This window comes from Xenopus laevis, chromosome 1L (assembly GCF_017654675.1).
Source record: "Xenopus laevis strain J_2021 chromosome 1L, Xenopus_laevis_v10.1, whole genome shotgun sequence".
NCBI classification, from domain to species: Eukaryota; Metazoa; Chordata; class Amphibia; order Anura; family Pipidae; genus Xenopus; species Xenopus laevis.
In genome coordinates, this window is record NC_054371.1 from 117,426,733 (window position 1) to 117,450,031 (window position 23,299).

The 23,299-nt window shown below is 36.9% G+C and overlaps 1 protein-coding gene across 1 annotated transcript in view; it reads left to right on the forward strand.

The window, feature by feature from the left end:
• The first annotated feature begins 1,986 nt into the window (after window positions 1-1,986).
• The window catches only part of ecpas.L (Ecm29 proteasome adaptor and scaffold L homeolog), a 65,276-nt gene continuing 43,963 nt past the window's right edge, over window positions 1,987-23,299 (forward strand). Inside the window, 13 exon segments of the mRNA NM_001097838.1 lie at window positions 1,987-2,034; window positions 8,246-8,376; window positions 9,655-9,771; window positions 10,491-10,609; window positions 13,459-13,608; window positions 13,834-13,999; window positions 15,327-15,466; window positions 16,578-16,659; window positions 17,891-18,010; window positions 18,152-18,237; window positions 20,284-20,362; window positions 20,948-20,997; window positions 21,758-21,824. Coding sequence (NP_001091307.1) covers window positions 1,989-2,034; window positions 8,246-8,376; window positions 9,655-9,771; window positions 10,491-10,609; window positions 13,459-13,608; window positions 13,834-13,999; window positions 15,327-15,466; window positions 16,578-16,659; window positions 17,891-18,010; window positions 18,152-18,237; window positions 20,284-20,362; window positions 20,948-20,997; window positions 21,758-21,824 — 1,353 coding nt within the window. The 5' untranslated portion in view covers window positions 1,987-1,988.

Sequence of the window (23,299 nt, forward strand, 5' to 3'; positions counted from 1 at the left end):
CAATAAACTGCCTTGGTAGCTTTCCTTCTCCTTTAAAGGTATATTTGTAAGAAGTATACACAGCCACTCCTGCATAGCAGCTGATATATAATGGGATTTATTTTTAATTAGGGATGCACCGAATCCACTATTTTCTAGTCGGCCAAACCCCTGAATCCTTCCTGAAAGATTCAGGTGAATACCGAATCAAATGCGAACCCTAATTTGCAAATCAGGGAGGGGGAACTGTGAGCGCATCAAAAAATGTTTTACTTCCTTGTTTTGTGACAAAAAGTGATAATTTTAAGGATTCTGTTCTGCCAGGCATGAGGATCCGAATACTGCTGAAAAAGGCAGAATCCTCTCCGAATACTAAATCCTGGATTCGGTACATCTCTATTTTTAATCATATTAAAAGACAAGGAAAGGTTCATTACTGGGGCTTGCCAATTTGTCAGCCCCCCCCCCACTTAGTCCCTAAAAACTGTACCAGCACAAGGTAGTATTCCATTAAAGGGTGTGGTGCTATCTTCTTTCTTGTCTCAAGATCTTTGCTCTAGCCTTGGCCTGTGTGCACATGCAGTAAAGTAAATGTATGGCTTTATTTCTCTAAAACAGGGATCCCCAACCTTTCGAACCCATGAGCAACATTCAGAAGTAAAAGGAGTTGGGGAGCAACACATACATGAAAAATGTTCTCGGGCTGCCAAATAAGTGCTGTGATTGGCCATTTGGTATCTTATATGTGAATTATCAACCTACATTAAGGCTTTGTTTGGCAGTGCACCTTGTTTTTATGAAACGAAAACTTGCTTTCAAGCCAGGAATTCAAAAATAAGCACCTGCTTTGAGGACACTGAGAGCAACATCCAAGGGGTTGGAGAGCAACATGTTGCTCACGAGCTACTGGTTGGGGAACACTGCTCTAAAAGAATGATGGGTGTGTGGCACTCGCCATTGTGCCATGGTGTTTTTTAGTGAAGCAACGCATAATGCCCACATAAGCCTAAATAAAGCTTCACATAGCATCCCAGTAATTATATATATATATATATATATATATATATATATATATATATATATATATATATATAGTCATACTATTAACCGGCACTCAGCACCAATCCATCAAGTCAATCATCAAGAAATTAGAATTCAAAAAGACCAACCAAATTAAGTCAAATTTTTTTTTGGTCGAATAGGTCTGTTTTCAATCGAATACGTACATATTCGGCCGAATTAGAATCATTCGAATGGAAGGAATAGCGAATTTGATCGAATTTGATTAGAAGTTTTCCCCAAAAAAAAAATTTGTTTTTTCAAAGTCCACCAATTGATTCCAACTCCAAATAGGTTGTAGGAGGTCCCCCATAGACTAAAAAAGCAATTTGGCAGTTTTTAAATGGCGAATGGTCGAAGTCGATTTCGATATTCAAATTTTTGAATTTTTTTTCAAATTCGAATAGAATTTGGACTATTCCCTAGTTGAAGTAGACAAAAAATAGCTCGAAATTTGAATTTTTTTCATTTGAAAATTCACCTCGATCTTTGATAAATCTGCCCAATAATCTCCAGCAATTTTCCCACTTTCCTCCCCTTGTGTGCCTGTATTTAGTTTAGCAAGTGGATGGTGTTAGAGTGCAGGACAGCAGAGGCGTGCCCCTTAGCACAGAGCATTGCTGAGTTTCACTGCACAAAGAGCAGCAACATTGTTAATACTGAAGTCCCCCCCAGCCCCAGCAGTGCCACTGATTTCCAATCAGACACATCAGTTTTGCTTGTTTTCTCTGTTACAGTACAGTTATATCATGCCCCTCTCTATAATGTGTGCCGTCTTCCTTGTCCTTTCCCCGCTGTGACTAAAAAGGCGTTTGGCAGGGCAGAGCGGCCTCTTTCTAAATATATCCGTGTCACAGAAAGCAGCAGCAGCAGCAGTGATATCTGCGTGTAGCCAGGAACTAGAACAGCTCCGCCCCCGGCTCCTCCCTGTGTTAGTACTACCGGCGAAAATGGCTGCTCCTAGTTCTGCTGCTGCTGCTGCCCAGGACGAACTGAGTAAGTTAGAGCCGGCTGAGGGCACTGTTTAGGGGTAGAGCAGAGCTAATTGCGGTAATAGAATTTGTTGTGATGGTATGAGCTGGCGTGTGTTACCCATGCGTGCTTCCTGCAGCCGGTGGGGGTGGTGGGGAAAGCCTGTTTATTTCTATATGGACTCTGGCTGGCAGCATGAGGGCATGGCCCTGGCATTCTTGTGCTGCCATCATAAATGTGCTTGGAGGAAATCATTTCCTTAGGGTGTTGATATAAGAGGCAGGCAAGAGAGGCCGAGTCCTTCCCTAGTTGTTTCTCTTCAGGCCTTTCAGCAGGCCAGGATTGCATAGTCATGAGTATGAAGTGAAAGCAAAATCATATGCCATTGGCTGCTGCCAACCTTGGGCAGATCCTTACACTAAACCAGGGAGCAGGAGCCTGTCATCTTCCTGTGTAGAGTCATGTCAGTGGCATTCAGTAACTATATTGTTTGTTACATGATTTTCTTTTTGTTACAGTCTTATTGTAAAGTGCTGCATAACTTGTCACGTCCATCTAAATAAATGACCTGAAATAGAAATATTGTATTATTATTAACAAACCAACATATTCCGTGGCGCTGTACAATAAATTGGTAAATACATTGAAAATACCAATCTACATACAAAGCAACCAATCAAAGAGGTGATTTTTGCTAAGTGGTAGCATTAGCTATATATTAGCCCACATTTTACTAGTACAATGCTGTATTTTTAGATACAGGAAAAGTTTGTGGATCACATTATCTGCTTGAAGATAAGGCAACTGAGCGGCCCATCTAACCTGTACTTTTTAATCTAGTATAAAGAATGTGTGCAGCAGATCCAGAGATCACAGCACCAGGGAACAGAAAAAGCCTGCACAATACTACTTCATGTGGTGTGCCTTTTCCTAGCCATGAGTGGCCTGCTGCTTGGGATGCACACACAAAAAATGTGCTCCTCACCCCTCCAGTTTACCCGCTGGAGTTACTCAAGTCTGGTGGGAGCTGGGGAGATATTTTATTTCCCCCCAAAATATGTATTTTTTTGTACAAGGCACCCATGGGCCGTTCCTTTAAAGCTGACATCCTAAACACATGTCCTCAGATGCCTATATATATAGGGGAGCTGGGTGAACTTTAGGGCTGGGGGGGGGGCAGACAGAATCCCTCACTCTTACTCATGGACCTGTCAAAAAATAAAGGGTGAAGGGGGAGGAAAGCAGGAAGAAAATAAGAATGAAGAAAAATAGCACTAGAGAGGCGTGAAAGTGAAAATACAGGAGTTCTTATCCAGAAACCTGATATCCAGAATGCCCAGATTGACCGGAAAGTCATTTCCAACTAAGTCTATTTTAAGCAAATTATTATTTTTTTTAGAATTATTTTCATTTTCTCTGTTATAAAAAACAGTGCCTTGCACTAGATTTGAATTAAATTAAAATAAACTCTGCACTGGATGGAACTGATGCAAGAGCTCCAGTAGTGCTATCAATTTGTTCCCCATTGCTGCTTATACTTAATATTTTTTTTCTGTGTATTTAAAAACTATGTTCGCAGGATCACTGGGTATTCTTTATAAATGTTTTAGCAGGATTATGAAAACATATGTGCATGAAGGTGCACTGGTAATTATATATAGTGAATAAAGTACCCCCTCTTGTAAAATATAAGGATATTATAAATCACCGAGGAGTTTCATGACCATATAAAAACACGAGGCCGAAGGCCGAGTGTTTTTATACAGGTCATGGAACTCCGAGGTGACTTCTAATATCCTCATATTTTACAACTGGGGGTACTTTATTTATTATAATACACAAGTTTCAATGAGTCATGTGACAGAAATTACATCAGAACTCACCGTTTATAACTGATGACATCAGAACTCGCCGTTTATAAGGATATAATTTACAAGATATTCATGGCTTTTGTGTATTATATACATATACAAGAGCCCTAAATATCCTGTAAATTATATTCATATATAAACAGTGCTTAGTGATGTCATCTGTTGTAAAATAGTAGTATATTAGAAGTCACCTCAGAGTTCCATGACCTGTATAAAAGCACATGGCCATGAAACTCCTCTTATAATTGATATATTATTTACTATATCAATCTGCAGGATTCCAAAGTATGTTCATATGTGACAGTGGGATTACTAAAGATTATGTGGACATATACTGGTAAAATTACTAGATTATGCATAATTGCGTCTGCAGCATTTCTGGCAAATATGTGAATGAATAATTATGTGCATATATATATATATATATATATATATATATATATATATATATATATATATATATATATATATATATATATATATATATATATATATATATATATATATATATATATATATATTTTTATATATATATATATATATATATATATATATATATATATATATATATTCCTGAATATCTCCAAAGTATTTTCTGCATATGCGTGGCAAGATTACTGGGGATTAGGTGTATATGTTCTTGCACAAAGTCTGGGGATTATGTGTATGTATAATATGTGTTTGCAGGATTACTGGAGGTTATATGCATATGTGTTGGTAGGACTACTGAGAAATGTATGCATTTGTTCTTGCAGATTTACAGATAATTATCTGTATATATGTTGGCAGCATTACTTTGGGATAATGTGCATAAATCTATGTAGGATTAGTGAACATTATGTTCATATGTGACCCAGCACTACATAGCTTGACCCAGATCCCTTTACCTGCATAGCTTTCCCCTGCCCTCCCAGCAGCCAGGGTGTATATATCTAGAGTGGATGGGCTAATGAGTAAAGCTGGCCATAGACGTGCAGATTTACCATCCTATCGGACAAACAATCTTTCGGTGCCATCTCCCGACCTGTCACTAACCATTCAGATCAAATAAAGTTTAATGGTTGTGGACATGTATGGGAGCCATACATAGCGGCCCTACTGGTCAATCTTGAGTATTATGTACAAAGATTAATATCCTTCCTGGTTACTTGTTTGTTTGGGATTATGCAGAAATTCAGTTGTCCTGTATAATTGGCCTGTGTTTATTGTCAAAGTGAAACTGATGTCTGACCTGCCTGTGGTATTATTCTTAAAGGAGAACTAAACCCTACAATTAAATGTGGCTAAAAATGCCATATTTTATATACTGCACTTATTGCACCAGCCTAAAGTTTCAGCTTCTCAATAGCAGCAATGATCCAGAACTTCAAACTTGTCACAGGTGGTCACCGTCTTGGAAATTGTCTGTGACACTTTGGACTCAGTGGACAGTGAACAGCTGTTGAGAGGCTAAGCTTAGGGGTTGTCACAAATTATCAAGCAGAAAATGAGGTTTGTCTGTAATATAAGCTGATGCTACAGGGCTGATTATTAAATTATTATGCTAATTGCACTGGTTACTGTTCTGTCTTGTAATTATCTGTATTATTTACTAATCAGCCTTATATTGAGACATTTATATTCTATGTGTACTGTATATTGTGAGTGGGTCCCTAAGTTCAGTACGTGACAGCAGCACAGAGCATGTGCAGTGAATCAGCAGAAAAGAAGATGGGGAGCTACTGGACCATCTTTGGAGACACAAATCCTTACTGCTAAAGGGCTGTGGTTGCCTTGGGCTGGTACAGAAGCACAACTCTTTCTAGCTTTCAAATAAAAGTCACTGACATCATAAGGCAAAAAAACTGTTGCTCTTTGAGGCTACAATTGTATTGTTTTTGTTATGTTTCATTAGTTATCTTTCTTTCAGGACTCTCCTGTTCATATTACGATTTCTCACTCATACTGTTGCTTGGATGCTATGGCGATTTGGACCCAAACAACCAGATAGCTGATAAAATTCCAAGCTGTAGAGCTGCTGAATAAAAAAACAAAATTTATAAAACACACAATAAAAATAAAGACCAATTGCAAATTGTTTCAAAAAATCATTCTCATCGTCATACTGTAAAACAACCCCTTTAAACCTATAGCAGTGTAAACTGTAACACAGTCAATTCACTTAGTGCCATTGCCTTGATTCTACGTTATGTGACATGGAAGGGGTTTAATGTTTTTATTGGGTAAGCATGGTAGTCCAAATTAAAGAAATACTCCTTTTCCTGATGTGAAACCGAGATAAATTTTTTAGAAACTGTATTTGCTTATCCTTGGAATATGTCCACATTAGTGCCAACTGAATGGTCGTAAAACCCTGTTCTTTTTTTAAATTCATGCAAGTTTTTATTGTCACTGGTCCAGTAAACAACAAGGTGGAATGTGGGGCCTATTTATCATGCTGTGGAAAATGAGTAGTGCACCATTACTGGTGATGTTGCCCTGAGCAACCAATCAGCAATTAGATTTCAATAGTTAGAAAACAAAAGCAAAGATCTGATTGGTTGCTATGAGCAACATCACCGGTAATGTTTGCTCCACTTTTTACACAGCATGATAAATAAACCCCTGAAGTGTAATGTATGATATAGTAGCTACATTGAGTTCCATTTTTTTCAAATGGCCATGGGGCGAGACAGACTGAAGGAAGGTTTTTCCTTATTAGGAGATGGCATTCCTAGCTTTAGTTTTTTTTCCTGGCACATATTTAGCATTTTCATTACAACTGAAGAAATGACTGTTCTGCTTTGGCATACATCTTTGTATCTCATTTCTAGATGAATATTGAAAGGGACAGGTGCTAGCTGTAATGTTGGCTTGGTTTAAAATGTACTGAGGACTCTGCCTGATTTCAGCTTGTTATTAGTTTCTCTTTAAAAGGGAAGTCATTCTTAAATTAACTTTTATTATGATCTAGTATATTGCAGACTCTAAGGAGACGAGTGTACTCCTAACTATCCACATGCTAGAAGTCCAAATTGCTAAAAATTAAGAAATTTAAAGGGGTTGTTCACCTTCAAACACTTTTTTCAGTTTAGATTGTTTACCAGAATTAAATACTTTTTCTAATTACTTTCTATTTGTGACCATTTTTCTAATATTGGTGTAGAGTTTCATTTTTCTAAAGCAGCTCTTCGAAGGTGGGTCGCCGACTCTTTAACTGCTCTAAATTGATATATTTAGTTGATACTAAATATATCTCCCTGCTGAGCAGAATCCCTGAGCTTGATTAAAGGGGTGATTCACCTTCAAACAATTAGTTGGTTTCAGATAGATCACCAGAAACGACATTTTCCAATGACTTTATATTTTCTATATGTGACCGTTTTTCTAATATTGAAGTGTAAATTGTCATTTTTCAACTTCTGAAGCAGCTCTGGGAACGGGAGTCGCCGACCCTGTAAACTGTTCTATATGGATACATTTAATTGATATATTTCTTATCTTTGTCCCTGTTGAGCAGAATCTCTGGGTTTCATTACAGGCAACTGTTGATACAATAGTTGCTAATACTCCTGATAAATGTATCAACTAAATGTTGCAAAATTGTAACAGTTTAGAGTCTGCACCTGAATTACTGATCTGCCAGATTGAAACCGCAAAGACATGAACATTCAACTTTAAATTTAGATTTTGGAAAAACAGTAAAAAAATAATAATGGAAAGTAATGTAAAAAAGTCTTTATTTCTGGTGAACAATCTAAAAACAACTGAATTGAAAGAAGAGGAAGGTGAACAACCCCTTTAAAGGCAGCTGAATTAATACAATAGTTGCCAATATTCCACAGATACTGCTAAGAAATGTATCAACTAATAGTTTCAACTTGTAACCGTTCAGAATGCTCCTAGATCACTGAGCTGCCAGACTGAAATACCAGAGACAGGAACATTCAACTTCAACTTAATTTTGGAAACCGATAACAATAAAAAATGAAAAGTAATTGAAAAAAGTCTATTTCTGGTGAACAATCGGAAACCATCTGATCTAAAAAAAAAAAAGTGTTTGGAAGGTTAACAACCCCTTTAAGTAGAAACTTTTGAGTGTTCAATTGCAAATTGAGCAGTGAAGGTGCCACACAATTCTAAATAGATATCTAGTTGTTAGGAATTTGTTACCCCTACTAACCAGACAGAGCTAGGATTTAGCATATACACCATGCATTACCTTGGGAGCACATAGAACCTGATGTGCATTCTCACTGGTGCCACACACTCAGGTGGAGTGTTATGCTTCTGCTTTGCACAGAAAGAATTATATACCATTACAGTATCCAGTAAATCAAAAAATGTTGCCATTCTACATGACTGACGCTTTTTCTTTATAACAGATCAGCTGGAGCGTGTGTTTTTGCGGCTTGGCCATGCAGAAACAGATGAACAACTGCAGAGTATCATATCTAAGTTTCTGCCTCCGGTACTCCTCAAGCTTTCAAGTGCCCAGGAGGGAGTACGGAAGAAGGTTTGTTTTCCATCTCATCTTTATCAGTTATATTAAATGGACATGTTGTGTCAAAATAATGTGTACCATGTTTAGAATTGCATTATACTCCTAAATACTCTTAAATATTGGAGAACAGAAAATGGACTGTTTTAGACTCAAAGGGGGTTATCAAAGGTCCGCTTTTTAAAACCTCAAATGAACTCTAATGAACTCACAACTTGAATGGTTTCATATTTAAGAAAAAACTTGAATCAGTGTAGTTGAGGTGAAAGATGAGAATATTTAAATTGATCAAATTTTCTGTGAAAAAAAAAAATTGAGTTTTCAAGTGATTCCCACAGAAAAAACTCGAGCATCATGAACATCTTTAAAGGAACCTCTTATATGACCTCAACACTTTTTTTTTTTTTTTTTTTTTAAACTAAATATTTTAGGTTTTTTTTTTTAACCTGAAAAATCTATTTTGTTGAAAACACAACTCAATCCTTAATAAATGTTCACCATAAACTAGGTGTTTTGATGGCAGTGCCAGGATGGGCAAAGATGCTGGGTAGTGATGGGCGGATCTTACCTGTTTCACTTTGCCGGAAATTAGCCAAAATGCATTGAAGTTTATGGGTGAAAATTTTATTCGAGACAAATTGTGCAGCAAGTTTTTAATGTGTGACAAAATTTTCACGCTGTACACGTTTTTTCACCCATTACAGTCTATGGGCACCATTTTCATAGCAAAACTTGGCGAAAGATTTCGCTGATCATAATTGCTGAGGTATCTTGATAGCACCTCACTTTGTAGATTGCCGAGGCTTCATACATTAGTTGGGAAAGGGCCCTTATATAGTTTGATGGACATGTTTACAAATTGTCCCCCCATCTGCAATAGTGCGTCCTAGGCTCCTGCCTACTCTGCTTTCCCCCACTTCCGCCCTAATGAGAGGTGGTCTACTGTTGGATTTAAATGGGTTGTAAACGCAGCAGGTATCCTGCTTTAACCATAATAATAATAATGATATAGGAGTTGTAGTCCGGAAAAACACTGGGGTGTACAGTTTTGCAAATGTCAACTTCCTAGTGAACTACAGCTTCCAGCATCATGTATTTGCTAGAAGGAAATGACAGGAGATGTGGCTGGGACTGCATGATTGTAATGCAAGCATATATTTGTAAAAAATCCAACATTCAGACTGAACTATGTAGGTTGAGTATTAATGTGAAACTTAATAATGTATTCTGCTGACAGTTTAAACACATATAAAGATACAAAGTGTCTAATTATGAAATAATATCTTTTGACAGGTAATGGAATTGCTTGTTCACCTAAACAAAAGAATCAAGAGTAGACCCAAAATACAGTTGCCTGTTGAAACTCTTTTAGTCCAGTACCAGGATCCTGCTGCAGTGTCTTTTGTGACAGTAAGTTTCTTTTGCAGTAGAACTTTTTTTGTTATGTCTTCATTGAGTCTGTTTTATTTCCTCTTTTGGGGCTTTTATTTGTGTGTTTAAAAATGTAAAATATAGCTTTTTTTATTAAGAACCCATTCATTTGGACTTATGTAAAAAAAAAAGTGCAGAAACACTATCTGAACTTCTGAGTAATGTGTATTGTAATTCTTGTTGTGAGTAGCAGATACTTCATTTGGTTGGCTCACTAGATTTAGAGTGATGCCCATCTGCTCACTGACATATACAGTTGAATTCTGGGCTGCAGTGATCACAAACAATATACTATAAGCCTTAATGACTTCTAACCATCTGTGATAATATGCTTGTGATTGATTACCTTAATATTTGGCACCAATAGTGTTTTTCAGAATCTAATTGTTTGCCAAAAGGAGGTCTCAACCAATACATTCATAAATATTAGTATTATGTAGAACCAAAGTATGAGTGGAACTTTTATGTCTATGTTTTATGTGTTGCTATTTTATTCTATATCTGACACTCATACATATTACCATTATAATGCCATTTCATATTTACACTAGCATATAAATCAAAACTTGATGGGTTTCTGCAAGTTTTTTTAATAGCTGCTTTTGTTCAGAAATAAAATGGGATCTTTTCATTCATTTTTGATAATTTTTTTATGCAATGTTTCCATTTAAGATGTAGAAATACTGCTTTTCTTACAGAATTTTACAATAATTTATATTAAAATGGGATACCCTCGACTGCCCCTGGAAAAGCAGTGTGAACTGGCACAGAGTCTTCTCACAGCCATGGAAAGTAAACCGCAGCCTCAGCAAGACAGGTAAAAAATTCAACTGCAGTTTTGCATTGTCCCTTAAAGAGATGTTGACACCAGAAAATAACCTTTTTTATATTCATCAAAACATTATTTTTGAGTGCTATTTTTTTTTTGCCATAAAAGTATTTGCCTGATGCTTTTACAGTGCCTTTGTTACCCACATGCTCCTCTATGAGGGGGCTGCTATATTTGTGCAGCAGTAGTCAGTTAACATTAGAAACTCCAACTGACACACTGAGATGGAACAGTCAGGTTGGCAAAACAGTCAGGTTTAGGAACTTCAAGTAATAATTACTTACAGAAGCAGAACTATTGGCAAAAAAACTATCAATGTGACCTATATGTAACTTTTTTTTTTTTATATAATCTTTATTTTTGGTAGATATAGCAAACACGAAAATAACATCTCGACAGTCAATGTATAACAATAAAGAATGTTATTCATACAGTGTGATCATTCAACTGTTAGAGAGAATGGGGACATGGGGAAGGGGGAGATAACCAACAGAGTTAACGCATAAACTCAGGGTTGACATTACTTTACCAGATTTCCAAGCCCTCTTTCCTAAATATCCTTTCGCCAGTGCCATCTCTGAAACAGAAGTGAGTTGTAACTCATACATTTCTAGCGAAGTGTTAACGTTTTACTCATTCCCTATGATAGAGAGGAAGGGGGTGGACTGTTGCAGAAGGGATCTAGCGAGGATACCCTGGGCAAGCATCAATATAAACAATAGTAAAGAAAAAAAAAAAAAAAAAGGGAAAAGAGGGGGGGGGGTTTATACTAATGAATAAATAAAACTAGTGCTAGGCCAAACACCACAAATCGCTCATTCTGTAATATTGTATTCAAATACAAGGTTGCTCCTGTCCGGTTAGATATTTTTTATAGCATCTGATTCCAAAAACATAACCCAAGCCGTCCATGTCTTGACATACAATGTTTGTCTATCATGCATATATGACAATAGCTCCTCCCTATATGTAACTTTTAATGTAGATTAATATTTTGAAAAGAACAATTTTAGTGTCAGTATCACTTTAAGTTTTTGGGATTGTAAGATATCAGGGACAATTTTAAATCTAGCTATTATTTTGGTGCGGAAGGTGGGTGGTTAAAGTGTATTAGATTGATAAAAATTGTATTCTTCAGCTCTGACAATAAAATGGACAGGTACTGGAGTACCCTGCTCTTAAATACTGGGTGAAATTTCATAGGGGCGTTCTACTCTTATGATTTAAATGGAGTGCCAGAAGTCCTGGGAAAGCTGGCCACATACAGTATAAGCTGTCAAGTCTGCTCATTTGAAGCAGTCCTAAAAAGTAGATCATTAGCCAGTTATGCATTGGACAGGTTGTCCAAGAAAGACCGAAATCTGGCAATTCTACAATCGCAATTATAACCTTTCGCTCAGGACTGTTTTATGAACTGTTGTGATCACTGTCTAAATGTTTTTACTGTCATGTTTCATCTTCAGCTCAATAAGAGGGCCATTTTGGGCTTGCACGTCGCTGAGTTAGTTTAAAACTTTCCAAATTAGCTGGCAGTGTCTGCTCTATGTGGCCATCTTAAGTGACTCAGCAGCAGTCTGTAGATTCGTGCAAATTCCAGAGGAGCTGCTATAAGATGCCATAGACAGTTACTATTTATTGGGCCAGCAGAGGCCTGTTTTGCCTCTGTGAACCTGTCATTGTACTCAGAAGTTTCTTACTGCATATCAGTTCAGAGAAGGGATTTAGTCTTACAAGAAAAAATGATGGGAGTTGTAGGGAGGTTGCAGTCTGACAGGATTGAGAAAAGTGAGGTGGAGATGGCCTGACTAGAAGTGTGAAGTGGTAGGTGTGTTATACAGAACATTTGATATCTAACTATTGGTTGTCAGTATCTCATGTAGAGCTTTAACCTTTCTTTTGACACATAATGTGCAATGTAAATGTTTTAAAATTAATGCCATGCCATAAGATTGAGGGGAATCCTTTTTTTTCCGAAACATTTAAGCATTTAAGAAAATATGACCAAATCCTCAAAAATATTGAACACACTGTGCATACTAATGCATAATAACGAGAAAAATGTAAAACGGTAGTAGGATTTATTGTGTTTGTTATTCAAGCACAGTAGTTACTTGAAGATAAAGGTTTAAATCAGGGCTGTGGAGTTGGTACAAAAGTCCTTCGACTCCGACTCCTCAGTTTATGGTACCTCCGACTTCTCACAATCATAAGGGCTCGTTTACAACCTCTGAGGCAGTGTTCAAAATGCAAAAACACAGATGCATTAGTCCCCATTTTATGAACTTTGTCCTCCTATTTTGCAGAAATTCCACAGATCTCTGTGCTGTGTTTAGGGGCAAATAAAACGGTGGTTACCCCCTTGGCATTGCTGTATTAAAGTTTGCAGTTTGGTCTGCACCTTGCACCAGCTGCAAGGTTCAGACCAGTACCAGATCAGGAGAAAGAAATGCTTGCTGAATGAGTCTGTAGTAATTTACCCCTGTAATCTCATGAAAAAATTGGGATTCATCTAAAATTTAAACAGTCACTTCCCTCAAAACAGTGTACATTTTTTTTGGTATGGTTTGTACTCCTTGATTTTTCCCTTTAGTAGACCCTGAAATATCAGGGAATAACTTGTTGAATACACAATATATTCCTTCTCACCATATTTTCAGTTAGATAAACTGGTGTTGTGGGGCATTGTAATACAAATCAAAGTATCTCCATTGCAATATGGGAGTACAATTTAGCTTAGGTCCTAAACAAACAAAAATATTTCACTGCTTTGCTGATTTCTCTGTGATAAGACTGCACTAATCAGCTATGTTCACTGATCTCTCTCCTTTTTTTTCCAGTTTAATCCACCTTCTAATACCAACCCTTTATCACATGAAGTACCACAATGAAGCCTCCAAATCTACATCTCTGTTTAATCTTGCTGAGAAACCAAAGACAGTGTATTTGCTTCTAGACTTTATGTTGGATGTCCTTCTGATGCCTTATGGGTATGTGATTCTAATTTTTATCTACCTGTTATCACCTCTATGTACCTTTTTGGTGCTAAAGGAAAACCTGCGTATAAATTCAAATTTCTGAGTATGTAAATCCAGTGTGAAGATACGGTTGACAGGGCCCAACGTTATACTTTACTTTATAATATACACTGGCAGATACGTAGAATAGAAAAATAAATGGAACATTAAAAATAGCATGTTATAATTGTTTTGTAGTTTTGTGTTGAACGAACCTCAGAGTCGCCAAAGTACACCATCAGGATCTGCTTCCCCAAGTGGCACAAGTGGAGTGGGGATCCCACAGCCTCCTCCTGGCTTGAGCTTTTATGCTGCAAAGCGTGTTGTTGGAGACAATCCTTGGTCAGCTGAACAGCTGGAACAGGTATAAAGTCAAAATAAAAGTTTCTTCTTTTAAAGGGAACAAGCATTATAACATAACCTTCTCACACATACAAACAATAACATCTTGTAATGGCTGATACACATTGGTACAGAGTGTCAAGAGACCATAGGCATGAGTCCTGCCTGCAGGGTCTTCCATTTTGGATTCCAGGAATGTCTTTAATGAAGATTTTCTCTCTAATGGCTGGTACACATTGGGAATCACTATTGGGCATCACCAGTGGGCATTCAAATGTGTATTCATATTCATGCTAAACTTGGCATTAGAATGCATCTTGTTTGGAATGTGTTTTTGGAAAAATTCAATGAAACATGGAGGTGTTTTAATGAATACTGTCCTTACAACAAAACAGAACAATATGAATTCAGTTAGCTTTTGCAGTTGGGTGTTCTCAAACATGCTTGTCAAACACATGAAAAAAGCATCAACGTGTAATGACCTTTGTGCTTGTTAGAGGGGGATAAGGAGTTGCGTGATGTTTTCTTGCAATGTTTCAAAACACTGGGTTTCAATCAGGTTCCCTTACACATCAATTAACAATACAAAGTGTTTTTAGGTTCACCCAACTACCAGATTTAAAACACAGTCTCACACCCTTTTTGCAATATTTCTTTCAAGGGTGTGTTTCTGACTATTGACTACATTCACAAGTGAATAAGACTTGTGCTGAACAAACGTTTTGCTTATTGTGTTAATAACAAAAAAAAAATTTGATCCTTGCGAGGTAAGTGCACAGATAATACCCCTACTGGTAATCTAATTATCCTCCATAGCAAAGACTTAACTTGAAGTAGCTTCAGTTTTCCTGTCTGCAATGTTTAGCTCAAGAAATACCAAAAACCATTAATGTCTTGTGATAAAAACAATAATCAAAAAGATGTTCATCACAAGCCCTGTTCATTGAACTCATGTTGAACAAGGTATTATTTTTTCATTTGTATGTTTTGACTCAATCCATAAAATATAAATGTTATTTAGCAGATTCTGCAGAAAAAATGGTTTGCTAAAATCCATTATAAATGGCATTGCTGTAAAGCCTATGAAACCATAACTCTCAACATTCGTTTTGCCTCTAGATGAACAACTATGCCTTGGTGCAGTTTGCCTTAACTTAACCTGCTTTCTTTCCATTATGTCTTCAGCTCCCTGAAATCCCTGTAAAGGATTTATTTTGACAGCAATATCTTTTTTTTTTAATTATTTATTTCTCATTAACACATATGTATATGCGAAAATATGTTATTTTGGCTAATTTAGTTAATTTTAGCACCTTCCTTTCAACTATTTCTTTTTCTTCTGTCTGTAGTGCAAGCTTGGAATTGTGAAATTCATTGAAGCTGAGCAAGTGCCAGAGTTGGAAGCAGTCATTCATTTGGTAATTGCTTCTAGTGACACAAGACACAGTGTGGCTACTGCAGCAGACTTGGAGTTGAAAAGCAAGCAAAGGTTAGACCCATATAACATGTACAATGACTTTAAGGGATTCTGTTATGATTTGATGGTACAGTTTTTATTTCTAAATTACACTGCATATAATCCAAAAAAGAGTGTAGGCAGCCATCTCTGGTAGTTTTACCTAGTCATGTGCTTTCAGAATAAGCAAGCATTTTGTGATGGAACTACTTTCAGACAGGATATTGTTTCTTCTCAATGTAACTAAATGAGTCACAGTGGGACTTTTACTATTGAATGCTATTCTTATATCTACCCTGGAGTTGTTATCTTGTGTCGGGGAGCTGTTTTGTTCTATTTTCTGTTGATCAGCTGTTGGAGTGATATCACCCCCTTCCTCCCCCCCCAACTTGCAGTGCAGCAGTAAAGAGTGACTGGAGTTTGTCACAAGTCACATTGCTGAGGGCACCTGGGAAACTGACATGTCTAGCCCCATGAAAGATTTCAATATGAAATATTAAATAAATCTGTTTGCGCTTTTGAAAAATGGATTTCAGTGCAGGATTCTTCTGGAACAGCACTATTAAATCGTATGTTTCCTGTGAAACAATCCCTTTAATTCTGTGGACTGTTCTAAAAGCAGACATAGAAGGGCTTTGGTTAGCCTGCTGTTTATTCTATCAGAGGCCGTCTATTGTTTGACATGGCCAATCACATGGAAAACGGTGAGCCTGTGCGGTCCTTATTCTTCTTTCTCATCCATCAATCACATGGATAGCCAAATAGCATTATCCTAAAATCTCTGCAAAAGCAAGGTTCAGCCCTTTCACTTTCTGGTCTTCTGATACATATGCTTCTGTTCTCTATTGGTAGACCAGATTACCCAGTCATACCAACTATAATATATTAGATTTAGTGTAGCTTGTCAAAGCTGCCTCTTTAGAGACTCATGCATGTCTGCTAAGGTTAGTGGCCCTTATTAAATTATATTAGGCATACGTGTATGTAAAAAGTATTGTACAGATATGGGTTTAGGGACTTAAATCCCAGTAATAAATACTTTATATAATAGTCATAATTGTTATAAAATCAATAGCTAGTTTTTATTTACTATGAAAAAAATGTGTGCACACTTGTCAGGTTTTTTTTTCTTTTTATATGACAGCTTAATTGACTGGAATGATCCAACCATTATAACCAAGATGTACAAGGTGTATCTTGGAGACATACCACTTAAAACAAAGGAGGTAAGATATTCTGTTTACATGGCAGTTAAATACTGCTTAAAATGGTTCTGTTTTTTTAAGTTTGGCGTGGATTTTTGCTCATTCTGGGCACCCATGTAGTGGTCTAAATCGAGCTAATATGATCTTTTGCCCCCAGGCCAATCGTTGGATCCTAACACAATCCTATGCAGACTTGTTATGAGTGGACTGCAGTCCTATGCAGTTCTTGCCTCATGGTATTTTTAAAATTTTCTGAAGACCAGCTTTAGTTCATTTTAATTTCTCTTACAGCATAGGGCTTCTGTGCTGCTTCTTGTGACCAGTAACCTTATTCCTTGTAGTACAGTGCCTCCTATGTTTGGCATTCACTTGGATTCCAGGGTTTCTTGGGTACTGCCCTACATACCTGTATCTAGGATTAGTACATCCATCATGACATGCCTCCTTGTGGTGCATGGTACTTAATCCAAATTAGTACCCTGTATTTAGGGGGCAGTACAGCAAACATTTGCTCTACCCTTGAAATAGAGAAATACAAGGATTGTACTGGTGGGGCTCTGTGACATATATATAACAAACATTTGCTCTACCCTTGAAATAGAGAAGTAGAAGGACTGCACTGGTGGGGCTCTATGACATATGTTTTGGCCTCCCTTTTCCTTAAGCCCACCATTTCTCTCTTTTGCTTTGGCTAGCAGCAGATCTTTTTATGAGCAATTTTCTGTCTGAATCACATCATTATTGTAGCATAATGGCATAATATAACATATTCAAGCTCCAAACAGGGAGGAAGATCACCAATACATACTGGCAATGCCTTTAAAACAGTTATTCGGCAGAAATGTGGCACAAGCTTTAGAGGGCCTACCCCTTCCTCAAGTGCAATCTGGATAATATAACATAACAATCTGCATTACATCTAGGGATGCGCCGAATTTGGGATTCAGTCTGGGTTTTGGCCGTTTTCAGCAGGATTCAGATTCTGCCTTTTCCAGCAGTATTCGGATTCAGCTGAGAAACAAGTGCTTGGCGACCCGAATCTAAGAAAATCACGTGACTTTTCATCACACAAACAAAGAAGTAACCTTTTTTTACTCTCTTTCCCCCTTGTTTTCCTAATTTATATATGCAAATGAGGGTTCAGATTCAGCAGAATCTTTCACACAGGATTTCGGGATTCTGCTGAATCCTAAAATTGTGGTTTGGTGCATTCCTAATTACATCATTACACACAGTTAATTTTTCATTCTAGGGCAGTTTGTTGAAGCCTGAACTGAAGCGAGATCCTGTCAGCACTCGTGTTAAGCTAAAGATTGTCCCCCATCTCCTGCGATCCAGAATGGCTGCAGAGTTATTTCCAGCTAATGTACAGGTAAAATCTGTACTAATGATTTTTTTTTTTAGAGATTTATCTGCCAGATATGAGCTTGTTGTCACCCCCATTTCTGCCTAGTTTTATGGGCTGCTGCGACAGATAGCTTCTATAAATGAATCACTTTTAATTTTGCTGCAGGTAGTGTACGATGGGCTGTTTGGGGGAAATACAAATGCCAAGTTAAGAACATTAGCTCTTCAGTTTGTTCACCACATCTGTACCATGTAAGTATTATGGTTATACTTTTACCATCATAACATTATTTTATATCCACTCGCTGTCGTTGTGTAGAATATGTCCTATATCAATTACTGTTTTAAATATAAACTTAATTGCAAATCTGGTACATTGGCAGTAACTTCTACTACTTTTAGATGTAGCCTGAAGTTCTAAAGCATTGAATTCGATGCATGTTTTTTTACTACTACCAGGGGCAATGTAAAAGTGTCTATAACTGTTTGCAGACATCAAATTGTAATATCAGTCCTGATGCTTGAAAGAGCTAGGTTTCAACAATCATAAGTTACTTGTGCATTCTGTAAAATTTGAGATTTATAAAGTGTAAAAACCATGAAAAACTCTAATACAAAACTTTGGCAAGTAAAAGCTTTTGGCAAGTGGGAGCTGCACTGATCCTATTGGACCTTTCTTTAGCCATTCTGACTTTTAACGGTTTTTGGATTTTTTTCTCTAGTAATTGTCCAAAAAACTAAAATTTTTTGAAGTTTTCCTATTTTTTTAGTGCGTTGTTCAGAATTTTTTTTTTGTTTTTACTATTCGAATATTATCAATAAATAATAAATTACAAGGCATTTGTAGTTTTAGAGAAATAGAGCTTAATTGCAGTTTTAAACTCTAAAACCACTAAAAGTGGAATGTTGATAAATGGGGTTTTTAAGACTGTGCTGCACCCACACCAAAACTGTATGGGAGTATCTAAGGCATATAAAAAGTTAAGTTATGGGATGACAAAAATCAGAATTCAGGGGTTTTCCCATGTCTGAGATATGCTTAATAAAGTCAGTAAACTTTTCGCAGTTTGGGCACTTTGGCTGCTGTTTTACTAATTATTTCAATTGCTAAAGTGATTTGTCTTCACTATTATGTTTTCACTTATAATGAAGAGCAATGTGCAAAGAAATGGTTTTATTATGCTCTTATACATGCATTGGGATTTCTCATATGTGCCACTGGAGTACATGGAGAACACCGCAATTAAGTTTCTTTCATTAGGCAGCAGGGTATTTTTTAACCAAAGCTGAAAAATTATCCTGTTCTCAGCATAACCAATCCACAGCTAAACCTAAGCACTGATCTTTCAACATGTGGCTATGACAGTGGAAGAGATACAGTGCAAGAGCAAAGTGATTCTGTAATCTGGACTAAATTTGAGCGTGCTATTCACTAAAAGTACCAGTACCCATACATGTTTCTAGAAAGCTGTGGCTACTTTGGGTGCATGACTAAGGCTGCAAATTGCTGCGATAAATACTGCAGCACGTAAATGCATGGTACACTTAGCTGTCAATCATTATTATGATAGTGTGCAGAAAGTGTCAGAATTCCCATATAAATACAAAGAAAATATGGGGATGCTGGTTGCAGTTTGTGAAAAAAAGACAAAAAACCCACGAATATTAGCATAAAAAAATAGCATCTTGCACATTGCACTGAAATGAGGCCCAAGATTTCTGGCTGAGGTAGAGTAAAGCATGCCAGATTAAAGGGCATCATGGAAAAATTTCCCCCCACACCAGAGGTGTGATCTAATAGAGGCCAAAGTGTGGGAATCAATGATATTTTTGTATGAGAGCCCCTGAGCACTATGCCACTATAATGGGGGAGAGATCCTGGTGCAGACACTATGTTCGGCCACAGGCATGCACATAATAAGCAGGGACCATATGTGTGACAGGATCGCAAACTGGGTCAGCATAGTTCTCATGTGGGGCATTTCTTGTAAAAATAAAATTGTTTCCTCAGATTGCAATGTGGGCTATTTTAGACCACATCTCCAGTGTGGAGGGGACATTTTCTATGTGAAATGTTTTTTATTTTATTAATATAAAAATGAAATTATTCAAATGGGTTATTGAGATGACAAACTTATGTTTCATTTACAAATCTTGTGACCTAAACTAAGTACCCTTAGTGTTTATGTTTGAAGTCACGTATCTGATATATGTTTTTTAAGACATTATAAATGGCAAACTCTATTTTCATATGGTTGTGGGATAGTCCCAAATCAAATTCATGCTTTTCCATTTCAGCTGTCCAGATGGTAAAATCAAACCTCTTGGTCCAATGTTACTCAATGGTCTCACTAAACTGATAAATGAACACAAAGAAGTAAGTGACATTTTAAATGTACAACACACACACAATACAAGTATGGTTATGGATACAAATAGTGTTATGCACATTAATAAGATGGAATATCGCACACTTTGAACAACCGTTTAAACAGATAATTAGCATCTACAAGTAGATGAGTTGCAGCAGATTTTAGTCTCTTCTAATTACATAAATATGTGTGTGTTTCTGTAATGAACTGATCACCGCACCAGAGGCCACCCCTTTAGACTAGAGGAAAAGAACTTTCATTTGAAGTAGCGTAGGTGGTTCTTCACCGTGAGGGCAGTGAGGTTGTGGAATGCACTACCAGATGATGTAGTGATGACCGAGTCTATTAATGCCTTTTAAGAAGTGGCTTGGCTGATTTCTTGAACAATCATAATATCATAGGCTATTATGGTACTACATCCTAAAATTAATCAATATTGGTATGTATAGTTTATATATGTGAATGTATAGATAGGTTGGTGTGTGTGTGTATATATTAATGCACTGGGTTTCATTGTAGGAGTTGAACTTGATGGTCTTCTTTCAACCCAACTTTGCTATGTAACACTGAATTCTTTTCTTTTCTTTAAGGATGCAAAATTACTGTCACTGGCATATTCAGCTGTTGGAAAGCTTTCTGGGTATGTGTACATTATTGTTCAACGTAGTTAACAGAAAATCGGACAAAAATGACTTCTAAGTACAATGGCGCATGGGATGTTTTGTCCGTAGGAATGAAACTAGGGATGCTTTTTCCAGGTGTATCTTGAATCACATAAAGCAATGTCACAATTAGCACATTTATTCAATTCATTCAAAATCAGAAAAAATATATGCTATTTCCCCAGTAGTCTAAAGGTAGTTATTATTCACATTTACAATATTGACAAATCTAGCCTTTCTGTCAGTTTCAGTTTTTTTATATCCATTATTTCATGACTTAGAGACTATTGATCTTTATGCTTGGAGGGTCCATTGCTCTTCTTTAGCAACAGAATGGGCCACATTTACAGTTTATGCCACACTTGGCTAATCTGTGGTATCACCCTTGAAATATTGAAAGGCAGTTTGTTGACCTATAGCTTCAAACTATTTCTCCCAAATCAAAATTTGATAAAACCAATAAAGCAAATTATATTAATTAATTAAGACTAGTGTCAACATTCCACTGACCCAAAAGCTGGCACCAGCTAGAGCTCTCCAGTTTAACATTTTGTATGAGCTAAAATAATTATATTGTTCTTAAAGATTATTAAGTTAATTATTTAAGGGACTATTCTATATTCCCTGTCTTTGCTAAGGGATAAAGACTTTTAAATGATTCTTGTCCAGAAAAGAACCTCATGAGAAACCAGCAGAATACACCTTGCTTCATTTGCATTACTTCTTGTTTTATTCCAGTCGCATGCCACAGCTCTTCACAAAGGACCTTGCTCTAGTGCAGCAGTTCTTCGAGGCCATGCAAAAGGTAGGCATGTTCTCCTTTATGATGCAACTCACAGCTGTTTTGTCTGTAAACACTGCTGCTAGAGGTATCCATTAACTAAAGTTTTTTTAAATTTGAGTAGAACTCATGGCTCGTTAAAACCGCAAATATTTTAGTGCAAAACTAAGGCAGTACCCACGTTTAATGGGACGGGCTTAATTTGTCTTGTGATAGCTGCAATTAGCTAATCAAAATAAGGGCAGGTTGCAAGTAGCTGGATATGATAGGCTAAACCATATCTGCATGCCAAAATATCTGCTGTTAGAGAAGTTTAGTAAACTGGTGACATTTTTTTCTTTTCACCACTCTTTTGGGTGCAAGTCGTTATTGTACTATTGCACTTTAGTAATAGATGTCCTGGAAGGATCTCCAAACAGGCAACTTATCACTTTCTACCAACTATTTTTTCAGAGACCTGAGCTTATCAGGGCTCAAAAGCAGATGTCAAAGCTCTTTAATCAATACATTCTCTTTGTCTGGACCTTACAAATTGCTGGGTCAAATCTCTAAATGCCTGTAAAGGCATATCATTAAATTTAAATTAATTTTTAGTTTGTTGCAAGCAAATGTGCAAATCTACTTTTACTGGTTTAATGGAAGAGAAAGTATATTTTATCAGGAGTTTAAGGGGTTGCTCACCTTTGTCTAAATTTTTTTTTATTATTTGCCTTTTTTAAAAATGATTTAGCTTTTTGTTCAGCAGCTCTTCAGTTTGTAATTGCAGCAACTCTCTGGTTGCTATGGCGGTCCAATTTAAACTAGCAACCAGGCAGTGGTTTGAAAGAGAGTGAGAGAGGTATATAAATAGAGGATGGCCTAAATAGAAATAGAAGTAATAAAAAGTAACAATGGCAGTGAAATTGTAGCCTAACAGAGCATTCGTTTTTTTAACTGCTGAGGTCACTGAGTCCCATTTGAAAGCTGGAAAGAGTCCGAAGAGGAAGGCAAATAATTCGAAATCCATAAAGAATTTAGACAGATTTAAAAGTTGCTTAGAATAGTATATTCTACTATAACATCGAAAAAGTTAGCCTAAAGGAGAACCACCCCTTTACGTTCAATTAATTTAGAACATCTCATACAAGATGTGGATAGGGTTGCCACCTTTTCTGGAAAAAAATACCGGTCTTCCTATATATTTATCTTTTTTCTCTGTTGGGATCAGCCATCATTTTTATCGGCCAGGCCAGTAGATGTGGAACCTATTTGTGAGACCCCCCCCCCAAAAAAAAAAACAATGTGGCACTTGAATGGGACCCTTCTGCTTATGCTCAATGTTGAAATCTTTCTGATTTTGCATGTATTTGCTATATTGTATATCCTTTACAAAAAGGTGTGGGGAATTTATAGACCAGTGCCCAACCTGCCTATTTTTGAAGTCTCAAAAGGGGATGGAGCAAGGCAGGAGCTCAACCGGAACCCACACCGGGACCCAAAAATCCCACCGATTTTCTCGG